At 41.2% G+C, this 12,680-nt stretch overlaps 1 protein-coding gene across 1 annotated transcript in view; it reads right to left on the bottom strand.

Moving 5' to 3' along the window:
- Nucleotides 1-12,680, bottom strand: part of SHROOM2 (shroom family member 2) — a 52,589-nt gene that overhangs the window by 13,616 nt on the left and 26,293 nt on the right. The window contains exons 5-7 of the mRNA XM_010023082.1: nt 8,460-9,218; nt 4,192-4,743; nt 3,122-3,296 (exon numbers count right to left, since the gene is read on the bottom strand). Coding sequence (XP_010021384.1) covers nt 3,122-3,296; nt 4,192-4,743; nt 8,460-9,218 — 1,486 coding nt within the window. The remainder of the gene's footprint in view (nt 1-3,121; nt 3,297-4,191; nt 4,744-8,459; nt 9,219-12,680) is intronic.

Raw genomic sequence — 12,680 nt, 5'->3', positions numbered from 1 at the left:
AAAGAGAGGGAAAGGAGAGGGAAAGATGACAGAAAGATGAGGGAAAGATGAGAGAAAAGACAAGATAAAGCCAAGGGACAAGACAGAGAAAGGTGAGGGAAATGCAAGGGAAAGGAGATGGAAAGGTGAAGGACACGAGAGGGACAAACGAGAGACGGGCAAGGGACAAGATAGGGAAAAGTGAGGGATAATAACTAAAAGATGAGGGAAAGATGAGAGAAAGGCGAGGGATGGTATAGGGAAATGGGAGGGAAAGATAACAGAAAGACGAGGGAAAAGTGAGAGACGTGTGAGGGAAAGGCAAGGGAAAGAAGAAGAAAAGAAGAGGGAAAGGCGAAGGAGCAATAACAGAAAGACTAGGGAAGATGAAGGGAAGATTAGGGACAGTATAGGGAAAAGCAATAGAAAGGCAAGGGAAAGGCAAGGTAATGATAACGGAAAGACAAGGGAAAGGTGAGGCACTGGTTAGGGAAAGGCAAGGGAAAGATAACGGAATGATGAAGGAAAGGAGAAGTATAGAAGAGGGACAGGATAGCAGAAAGACGAAGGACAGGTGAGGGAAAGGCCAGAGAAAGACGAGGAAAAGTAGAGGGACAGGATAGGGAAAGGTGAGGCACAGGCGACTGTTAGGGTTAGCATGAGGGAAAAATGAAAGAATGACAAGGGTAAGATGAGGGAAAGACAAGAAAAAGAGGAGGGAAAGCTGAAAGAGTGGGAGAAGAGTGGGAGAAGAGTGGGAAGAGAGAGGGAAGAGAGAGGGAAGAGAGAGGGAAGAGAGAGAGAAGAAAGAAGAAATAGAATAGAAAGAAGGCAGAGAAAAAGAAGAAGAAAATGCGTCTGCACGTTCACAATAAAAAGTGTGAAAGGAGAGCACAAAAGGAGAGTGCAAAAGGAGAGACAAAGGTCAGAGAAAGGAGAGCGAAAAAGCAGAGAGAGAAAGGCGAAAGGCGAGAGAATAAGCGGAGAGAATGGAGAGAGAACAGAGAGAGAAAGGGAGAAGAGGGTAGACAGAGAAGAGAGAAACAGAAGAGAGAGAAGAAAGAGAACAGAGAAGAAAGAAAAAAGAGAGAAGTAAGGGAGAAGTAAGGGAGAAAAAAGAAGAAATGGAAGAAAGAGGGAGGACAGAAGACAGAAGAGAGAAGAAATAGAATAGAAATAAGGCAGGGAAAGAACAGAAGATAGAAGAAAATGTGTCTGCACATTCACAATAAAGAGTGTGAAATGAGAGCACTAAAGGAGAATACAAAAGGAGAGACAAAGGAGAGAAAAAGGAGAGATAAAGGTCAGCAAAAGGAGGGACAAAAAGCAGAGAGAAAGGCGAAAGGAGAGAGAACAAGTGGTGAGAGAATGGAGAGAGAATCCAGAAAGAAAGGGAGAAGAGGGAAGACAGAGAAGAGAGAAGAAACAGAAGGAAGAAGAGAGAGAAGAGAGAGAGAAAGGAGAAGCAAGGGAGAAAAGAGAAGAAACAGGGAAGAAAGAGGGAAGACAGAAGAGAAAAGAAAGAGAAAAAATGAAAAGAAGAAGAAATACAGAAAGGAGATAGAAAGGAGAAGAGAGCAGAAAGTGAGAAGAATAAAGAGAAGAAAGAAGAGAGACAAAATAAAGAAGAAAGAAGAAGAGAGAAAAAAATAAGAAAGGAAGAAGCAAGGAAGGAGACAGAAAGGAGAGGAAGAAAGAAAGAAGAAAGAGTACTGCAGGTGAGGTCTTATAAGAGAACAGAGTAGAGAGGAGGAATCACCTCAACCTGCTGGCCATCCTTCTTTTGATGCAGCCCAGCATTTGGTTGGCTTTCTGGGCTGCAATAGCACAGTGCCGGCTCATGCCAACCAACATTGCCAAGCCCTTCTCAGGGCTGCCCTCAATCCACCCTCTGCGCAGCCTGTATTTGTGCTTGGGATTGCCCACCCCAGGCGCAGGATCTTGCACTTGACCCTGTTGAACTTCATGAAGAAGTTCCCCTAGTTCCATGGAGATTACCTTGACCTTAAATCAGAAATAAAACACCAAAAGATGGGGATGAATGAGAGGGAACAGCAAGGGAAAGATAATGGAAAGATGGGAAATGGAGGTAAATGCAAGGGACAGAATAGAGAAAGGCGGGGCACATGCAAGGGAAAGACGAGGGAAAGGCGAGAGAAAGATAAGGGAAAGATGAGGCAAAGACAAGAGACGTGAGGGAAAAGCGAGGGAAAGATAATGGAAGACGAGAAAAAGAGGAGGGAAAGCTGAGAGAAAGGGAGAAGAAAGGGAGAAGATAGAAGAGGGAAGACAGAGAAGACAAAAGAAAAACGGAGAAGGAGAGGAAAAGGAGAAGAAAGACAAAAGAGAGAAGAAAGAGAAGAAAGAAAAGAGACGGAGAGCGCAAAAGGAGAGATAAAGGTCAGAGAAAGGAGAGAGAGAAAGCAGAGAGAGAAAGGAGAAATTAGAGAGAAAAAGTGAAGAGAATGGACAGAGAATGGAGAGAGAAAGGGAGAAACGGAGAGAGCTGAGAAGAATGCCTCCCTTGTGAAGGGTATCTTCCACCGAATACACCAAGCTGATTAACTATCTCCCACGACTACAGTTATTAATTTGGGTGGTAGGAGAAGTAGAGAGCAAGGTGTTTTCATGAGTGACAAACCAAATGAAGAAAAAAAAAATAAAAAGGAAAGTCGGGGGAGAGGGGGTAAGGTGTGTAGCCATGTGTGTTCCTTCTCTCTCATGACAAACCCAAATCCTGGACCTAAATTCTAAATTTAAAAGATATCGAACTAAAATCACCACCAGTGGAATACATAAGCACTCGTGTTTCACTCCTGTACATAGCACGTGAGAGAAATATACCAGAATCTCAAATGGAAAACAGTATTTGAAAGTAACCTCCCCAGAACTTCTCCCCTTGGGACCTTCCACAACATGCCTCAAGCTGCAAAAAGCAAATTCACAGTTGGACATATAACACTCTTCCCTGTCCAACCTCCTCGCCCCCCCATCTCCCCCCTCAACCAATCCAGGCTGATTTTCCAAGTGGTCTTTAATATCTAAAAAGCCTTTTATTTAAGGGTGTTTACCTAGCAAATTCACAGCTAGTGAAATGTATGCAAATGAGAGCCTCTCATTACACTTTTGAAATGTCTTTTACCTTCTTTTCTGATAAGTCATGATCCAGCTCCTCCTCAGAATCTTCCTCACTCTGCTGCTGCTGCTCCTGCATGTCCTTCATTTTAATCAGCAGCTCTGCCTTTGGTGCAGATGTGCTGTAGTAAGTAGAATTGGTTGTCAGGGATATGGCAGACGGTGCGCTCTGCTCCTCTTTCCTGGTAAAAAGTCAAAACTTTCATTAACTGCCTTGACATCCTAGTCACTGCAAAGAAAGGACAACCTTTTAGAGCCATCATTTCACCAAGCAAGCAGGGGGTTCAACAGAAAGCCATTACCTCATTAAATAGGATAAATAAAAACTGGTTGTGAAGGAAATTTGAACTCAGCACATGCCCATCAAAAGCTAAAACTGAAGTAGTGGCAGAAGACCTTTCACCATTACAATGAGCGAAATGGACCCAAGATCCCTCAGCTGGAAACAAAATGTAGTTACATTTTTCCAAGTGGTACAAAGACCTCAGTGTCATAGAAAGTATCCCTTCAGACTTCCAAATGTGGCATACTACGACCTAAGTATTTATCTTTCTGATTATGGTATCATATATGAACTTCATGAGAAGGCTACAACTTAATTAGGTAACTCATATCAAGAAAACGAAAGACCCACAGAACATCAACATGGATAGACTTCAATGGAACTTAAATCTTTTCTTTGTTCTCATTCACTTCCAGATGTCTCAAGCCCGCTTCAAGCTGTCCTTTTAAAGTTTCATCATGTAAACAAGGGTAAAATATTTTTCCTTCTTTATCCAGTTACTAGGCCAGACGATCTCGGTAAAGTATCTAATCACTATGAAATGGAGGAAGTTAATTAAGTTCTCACACAAATAGTTTTCAAGGAGACCTTAGAGGAAACTTTTCATATTCTGCAACATTGTTCTCTTTCTGTCATTACGAGTTACTTAGAAGTATTACGCTTGACTGTAATTCTAACAGAAAAGTCTCAGAAAAGCCCCAAACCTCAACAGCAGGAAGATCCTCGCCTTCACCCCCCTAGGAAAACTGATACCCTTTGGACAGCAGCTTACAAGGCCTACTTGTAATACTCACTTCTCCTCTGAAATTTTTGGAGAAGGAACTTTCGGCAGGAGTTTCCTGCGCTGTTGAGCTTCTTCTAGGAGGTGTTCATCTTTAGGGAATATACCAATCATCAGATCCATTGTTGTTTTTATTTTCACATTAGGATCTAGTATGTCTGCAAGAGATTTATCTCTTCCCACAATCTCTCTGGCTAGCTCCTCTGACTTCCAGTCTTCAAAGGTCTTCTCTTTGGCCTTTACATAGCTGACTGCTGGTGTGGCAGCACTGCTGTCCTTCAAGTTGCTCCCAGGTTCTTCAGCTGGTTGAGGGTCAGCTGGTTTGGTTCTGGCTTCTGGCTCCGGCTCTACACCTTGCCTGGTGTAAGCACAGAATCGTGAATAGGATTGCTCAGAAGTGCTAAGTGTTTTAATTTGGTCCTTTTCCAAACCACTAGGTAAAGCAGGAGGCTCCATAGTACTGACAAGACTTTGCCGACTTTCCTTCTCTGCGTTGCTCTCAGAATGAACTATCTTGATAGGAACCATTTTCACTGTAGTATTGTTGTCTATAACCCTTTCAATTCTGGAAAAGAAGGAAAAGTCATAGTTAGAAATGGAATAACCTTATCTTTCAATTCTGAAGAGCCTTACCTTTCAATTCTTACCCGATCTAATCATAAGGGAAGCCCAAATATAAAAAAAAGGTAGATAAGAGATCTAGGTAATGGAATCTGTGTATGTCAAACCCTAAATGTGCATGTTTCCTTTTCTGCCCACGCATGTTATACTGGACTTCTGGTTGTTTCCATGAACACTAAGGTTCAATCTCAGCAGCCAGGACCCAGATTTGAGGGAGTGCCGCTGAACTGCGTTTTACCCCTTTGCGGCCACACATACAGAGGAAAACACGTCTCAAGCTCAAATCTCAGTGCCTCACACAGATCCAACAGTGGCCTCAGCTTTTGGCCTAACATGCAGCTTAGCTGCCTGGGGAGTTTGTGATAGTCCCACATTAATTCCCAACTCTTCCAAGGGAAGTGACAACAGAGCAGATAGAAGCATCCTGCAGGCTAGGCCTTTGCTGAGCTACAAGAATAGCAAGTAAATCACTCCTGGAAAAAATTCAAAACTTAATTATATGATAAAAAAACCCCAAACAACCAAAAAAAACCCTAAAAACAAAACCCCCCTGTATTTGTAAAATTTCACACAAGATACACAAGTTCAATAGATACCACCATAATGTCCTACTTTTCTACTTAAAGAAGAAAAAACAGCCTCTGGAGAGTGTAACACACAATTCTGGATACTGCTTTTAAGGGAAGCTTACAGCACAAATTCTGGACTGTGTAGCACAAACGGCCAACTTGGACGTTCAGACAGGAAAGCTATTCAAAGAGGATTAGATTTTTAAATTGGACAGTAACATGTTAACATTACTGAAACATCTGTATTGTACGTAAACCATATAAGAAACTAAAGTCTGGTTTGGTGGTTCTGAGTTTGCAGAAAGTATAAAATTATTGTCATACTGTGGGTTTGGAAGCTCTACAGCAAGTGAATGAATATTGCCTGCTAGCTGAAGTATCTGGTTTCATCTGGCTGGGTAGCTTGTTGCCTTTCAGATAAGTGACCAAGACATACTATGGCCCTTTTCCTCTAAGAATGGGTGTGTCACTTTTCTTAAAAATAAACTTATACTTTATTGTGCTGTACTTTTCTTTTGTTGGGATAGCAAAATCTGTTTGACTTCATATTTTTCAGAAGTTCTATTGTACACTGAAAGATACATTTGCTTACAAATAAACGTGCAGCTTCCCAATAGGTATTTGCTTTCCCCACATGCTTTGCAGACATGCTTTGATACTGATCCAACATTTGGGGCAGGTTTTCCAGCCCATGTTGAACCCCACCACTCCCATTCGGCTGGATGTTTTCAATCAAGGCATCTGTCATTTTAAAGAGCCCACTCCTGTGTCTGCTGCCCAGCCCCAGCTCCCTGCCTGCAGACAGGGGCTCTCCTCCTGCCTGCAGCCTCTGCCCTGACGCTTTCTTTTGCTTGTTTTTAAGTAAAGCCCACACCTTTTGGACTCCACCAGACTGTAAGGAAGAACACATTTTTGAATTTGAGGGAAATGCATGCATGCATAAGTCTGTGGGGGGCAACTGGAAGAGAAGAAATGAGCTGACCGCAATTCTTTACCTAAAATGCCTGGCATCTGTTCTGAAACACCAAGTACATTCCTTTCAGCCTAGTAAAAGATTTTCCAGATACTTAAGGCATCATCAAGTCAACTGATTGCAGTCAGAGCAAAGACAGTTCAACGCCAGGTGCTTCAGAAATCCTGTTTCTGTAGTTACTATCCTCCTCATTTCTGAAGGTTTTCCACTTGTGGAACTGTGGCATGAAATTTTGTTTTGAAGCAATTCTGCTTGTTGCCACTACAAAGCTTTACTTAACCACGAGCACAGTCACTCCTTGACCTGAGTATAGGTTTACTGCAAATCTATTGATGCACATCTACTGATGCACTCTTTTATTATTGCTAAACAGCCATCTTGGGAAACAGCCGGGTTCTGCACACCACTAGCATTTCCTCACACTGCATTGTTCTACCTAAAACGCTGCAGGAAACCCTACCGCACTCAGTTTATCCTGCTCATCAACCAGACACCTTTCTTAAAGAAAAGTAAATAGTTACACGCTGACATCATCAAACATTAGATGCCCACAGCATGCAAATTGGCATGTCCAAAAGCTCACATGCAAGGAGTCAATAGAAGCAATAAGCCAAATCTAATTAACTGCGTATTAAGATAAGTCTACTGGACATATTTTTCTCATATGAAATAAATGCCATATAAAGGTTCAGAGGTATGGCCCGCATGTCCTGCACGTCTTTCCATTTTTGCCTTACCTGTTTTATTGAGTAATGTAATTATTAGCTGAGGACAATACATTGTGCACAAGCAAGAGCTGTCTGGGCTTAAGAATTTTAAACGGTAACAAAAGATTTGCAGGGTAAGTGTATTATCATTCAGATATGGGCATACAATTAGGTACACCTTAGTGCTCACTTCATTAAAGCTGAGTACAAAGGAAGAACAAACACAATTAGATTTCTATGCAACCTTAGCATCTATTCATAAAGCAATATGTTAAAGAAGTCAAAGAAATACATTAAGGAAGTCATTACTGTCATCTACCTTTGCACAGAGATGCTAGGGTTCACATGATACATAGCACTTTTCACAGTAAATTGTATTACTTCATGTTAAAAACACTGCAGAATGAAATGTCACATTTCTCCTCTGGTTACAAGAGGAAAAACATAGAATCATAGAATGATTTGGGTTGGAAAAGACCTTATGATCATCTAGTTCCAACACCCCTGCCATGGCATGTTCAGGAAAAAAAGTAATTCATGTTTTCTATGTCATAAGGCACACTGGAAAACAGCATAATTGAATCTATTCAGCTACTTACATTACAGTAGAAAAAACTTACTCTAACTACTTTTGCTCAGAGAAGCAACCTCTGTGTTCATTCAGCTTGGAGGCTTTATTTTCATTCTTTAACTATAAATTGTTGTGCCAAAAGATTTATGAAAAGATTCCTGAGCTTCCTGGAAGAGTTTGCTATCTTCTGGGAGAATAACGTTTTACCATACTAGCAGCATATGGCAGACACAGAAATCAATTTCAGTCGTTTTGTCTAATTCTATCTAGCCTGGGAAAGGACTGAATTTCTCCCGCGGAATCTTCAGCCCATCTCAACACAAACAGTGCTGTGGACCCCTCCGCAGACTACCTGGAGTGCCACATTTCATTGAAAAAGAAACATGAAAACAGTCATGATTTGGCAGTGTACCTTATTGCGTGCACTTTAAAACAGATGTTCTCACAAAGGATACAGCTTCCCTTCCCACATCTGCTTTGTCCCTGCAACAACTCGTATTTATATACAGGCTTGGGTAGGGGAAATGATGACAGGGAATCTTCTGATTTCACCCAGACTTATAAAGGCAAATCCATTCGAATCCATCCCTTTCATTTTCTACTGACTACCAGCTGTTAATACCTGATCAGCGTCAACTAAAGAAACCACAGACCAGTTGAAGGACCTTAATGGTACAAATTTCACACAAGTCTTAGGTCTCTTTACGACATGCTGTCATGGCTCATGATTAATAAGCGCAAAGGATGTGCTTTTAGTAAAGAAAATTAACAATCAGCCATTAATAAGGTCTAACTCGGCAAAAAGTGTTAATAAATTAGTAAAGGAGTTACATTTAGTACCTGGCTGGGTTCTCATCCTGTACGGACACAGGAGGTTTATCAGTGAGCTTCTGTGGTGCAAACTGAGGAGAAGGGGACCTTGATGTCTCCATGCCAGGTTTTTGAAGATACCGATACTTCGAAGATAAAACAGACTCGGACTTAAGGTGCGTTTTTTCTTCTAAGTGCTGACAAACATTCTCTGTGGATGACGCTTGCGGGAGCTGCTGTGGATTAGCACTCTTCAATTTTCCATTGAAAGTCGCAGGACTCTGACAGAGAGAGGAGTGACTGGCAAATACTTCGGCGGAGCTGGGGGACGAGGATGGAAAGGGCCGGCTGGGTGCTACCAGCAGAGATTCAGAAGATGTGCTGAGTGACGGAGCAGGATTATCTGGTCGCCTGTATTTATCTCTTTTAGGTGGTGGTGGCCTCTGAGGAGCAGGTCCACGCTTCTTGTTCAGCAGCACTGGCTCTACCCTATGGTTTTCGTCTCCTTTGCCCCGGGACAGAGAGGAGTGGTTCTCGTGCAAGGTCTGTGGCTCGGCACAGGGGAGATGAGGCAGGCTATGATCTTTGCTCTTCTCGTTCACGTTTTCCTGAGGGTATCGGTAATCACTAGGCAACGTCCCAGACCTCCCCCGACTCTCGTGAGGCAGAACCGCAGGCTCTTGCGCATGCAAAGGTCTGACAGATGCTTTCCACTTGACACCTAAATTCTGGTCCAGCTGATCCCTCTTCTCCCTTGGGTTTTCCCTCAAGGCCCCTGTGTCAGCTTGCCTAGAAAGAAGAACATGTCATTAGTGTGCTGCTGATTTATTTCCTTCGGTGCGAGGTCACTGCACCAATCCAGGAAGCTTGAACACCAAGATCACATAGAACGTTTAACACCAACTCCTCTGATCTGTATGGCACAAAAACTTCCTTTCATGTATGGACACACACAGTGTACCTAATCTAACGTGATGAGTCAAAGCATAATGTCAGGCTAAATTAGGGTATGGAGTGCATAGTTAAATGCACAGCACACCTCCAGCACTGATGTGTGTGGCACAGTCAAGCATACAAATGTTGACAGAAACTGTCTTGAGAAGAGGAATTCTAACATTCAAATTTAATTCTCTTTTTGCTTCAGAGTCAAGTAACCAACTGTAGAAAACAAATCTCTTCTGTATGTGCAAAATTAATACTGCAGTATCATTTTAAATGGGAATTGAATACCGTGAACTTTAATTATGAATCTGGAGGTTGAATTCTTGCGTAACTGGTGAAAAATGAAATGAGTGCAAAAGAAATGTTTGCCGAAGCTAAAAAAAAACAGAGATGAAAAATTAATATCTTCAGAAAAAAGCAGAAAAGGAAATTCAGAAAGGATTTTCCAGTCAAGCTTATTTTAAGCTTGAACTTCTTTTGCCCTGTCAGCACAAATGACAAACAATGGCCAGAAAGGCCTTATCTTAGACAAAAATATTTTTGGGCTTACTCCAATTTTACACTCTATATTTCTCTAGCCAGAAAACAGGCTTTCGCAGCTCCAGGCTTGTGCTTTGCCACAAGACATGCAGTTCATTTGTGCTCACCAGATAAATACAAACTGGGAAAGAAACAGAAGGCAGGGGAAAAAAAAAGTACCTCTGGAGCCCTGAGAGGAGACAGGTTTGCTCTCTGCTTAGAGGAGGCTGAAGAGACACTGTGAGCTTAGAAAAGAAGCTGCAACAGAGAAGTAAAAGGTTTCAGAGAACTGCCAATATAATTTATGCTACTGACAGTGCTGGTCTCTGTATTGTGAAATACTAACCCTGTAGACATGCACAGCTTTCTTTTGAGGGAACTGAAACAGGCATCTTTCCCAGCCTATGTGTAAAGCAAGGCTAACTTGAATTTTCAACCTAAACAGGTTATTAATATTACTGAACCAGTTTGAAGAAGAGGTCTATAGGCAGTTAAAATCAGTGTATACGAAAATGAAATCCAAGATAAAGCACATAAAATAAGTAATGGGTTGAAGTCCACTAGAAATTCAAGAAGAAAAAGAAAAAAATTTGGAGCAATTACACTGCATTACACTGCAACAGTTAACTAAATTAAAACAGATCGTTAAGATGAAGTATTGTGGGAAGACAACTGATCAGATGTTGGTTCTACTTTCACATCTGTACAGTCAAATTACTTTCAAAATCATTATTTTTCAGGCCTTGGATCTGTAATGTTTCAGCACTTACAGAAAAAAAGTTCTAAAAAAATCTTAGCATTGTCACTAAACTGCCTGATGTATGGAAATTTTAATAACTGCACTTCACACTGATTTTTACATGTCAGAAATAAAATAGTATTGTACTTTCAAGAGAGATGGCTTTTTCCCAATTTAATTCCTGAACAGTCACATACACAAATAACTCTCTCTCCTGTAAAGTGTTAATTTTTAAAATTCAATTTTAATGGGTAATTTTGTATTTAACATGAATGAAAAGCTGAATATTTTTTAAACTCAGACCTCTTCAAAGTGCTCTTAACTAAGAGCAGTCGGTTCATTCAACTTCAAGCCATCTGACAAATTCAATGTCAATTCTGTTTCACAAAGCAATATTTATTGACTCCTATTTTAACACTAGACAAAGGACAAGTTTTGTTAAGTAAAGTGATGCAGGCCAGAAAGACCAACGCCACTCAGATTTGGTTACATGGCATCTCTAGAGTCAGCTGGTTTTCCTTAGTGAATTCAATGTAAGCAGAACCAGGCCTGTAAATAGTTTCACTTTTAATGGAAATGTTTACCAAATGAAGACTGCAGGCCTTAAGTTTGAAATAGTGTATTTAAATTAGTGGTTTTGACTGTCCAGATAACCCATGTAGAGTTAGTAATCCCTAGTTAGTCCGTGCCAAAAAACTCTTTGGGCCTCTCTATTCTTCACATACATAAGCCATAACAAGAGACAGTGTAATAGCCTCACTTAGGTGCATGGGATAATCAACGGCATGGTGCAAAATGTCACATAGACATAAATTACATGCACTACCTCAGCCAGTTTGCAAAGTATGCATTGAACTTTGCATGCACATCAGGAATGGGTGTGCTGGTGGAAGCAAACAGGACAGAGGATACCACCAATCTGACATGTTTACATATGCAAAGCATGTAACCAAATGTATTTAATATTACCCTGGCTCAGAAGCAATAAACGCTTTAGTAGTCCTGTCATCTTCCAAGATAGAGCAAAAGGAAATAAAGAACCCCAGCACAGAGAAATTTGGAGATGCTATATTTGCAAACGTGGAGATGAAATTCTGATATTACATACGTGCCTTCATACAGCTTCCACAAAATTAATCAAACATTTTGCAGTGCTACAGAACATGGGTCTGAGGCATTCAACACTGAGGCTATTCTGCATTCAGTGTGAGTGGGTCCTCATGCAAAACATGCTTATTATATTATTTTGGAGAGATTTGAGCTTACTGTTCAGAAAGGAGGAAAAGAAAGCAAGCTTCAAGCCCCAGGAGAACACAGTGGCAAGAACCTGCAAAGGTGTTACATTATTATGAATACCAAGAAGTCCACCAAACTACTTTAAATCTGTTGGCGCTTTATGCAATGATATGCCCAAAATACAGCTGTTTCGGAAACGAGGCCCATAGCATTATGCAAGGATAACATATGACTGAAAAGAACTCATTATTTATAATCAAACATCACAAAGTGAAAGAGACAGAGCACTTTAAAATAACCTGAAAACATGACAATTGACTTAATTACCACTTTCATTCTAGATAACGAACCAGTCATCATCAAAACCATTAAATTCTAAGTTATCTTCAAACCCAAAGCTCCCCTATTCCCATGATATAATGCCACAACTGTCCAAATCCAAGAGCCTTCCTGACAGAACGGAATCAAGAAAGCTCACACCACGTTCTCATCCCTGCCATGTGATGACTTGACAGCTTTCACTGTCAGACCACTCACTTAACATGAACTGCAAAGGAAGTGTCATCAACAGACATTGCTGTTGATACAAAGTGGTATTCAGCAAGGGTGAGTCTAGTAGAGGAGGCTAACACGTGCCTCTTCTACTGTGTCTGCTTTTAGTATTTAGGTATAGCAGCCTTTGTATATAAATGGTGAGGGACAAACCCAAAAATGTTTCTAACTGAAATGAAGGAATTGCTTCATCACAAAAACCACTCCTCCACTGGACCCAGGTCTTCCAGAGGAGATCTGTGTGGAGAGACGAGAGGCTGCAC

Source organism: Nestor notabilis, unplaced genomic scaffold (genome assembly GCF_000696875.1).
Source record: "Nestor notabilis isolate BGI_N333 unplaced genomic scaffold, ASM69687v1 scaffold2761, whole genome shotgun sequence".
Lineage (NCBI taxonomy): Eukaryota > Metazoa > Chordata > Aves > Psittaciformes > Psittacidae > Nestor > Nestor notabilis.
The sequence above is the reverse complement of the archived record's forward strand: the minus strand, read 5'-3'. Positions and strand labels throughout refer to the sequence as shown.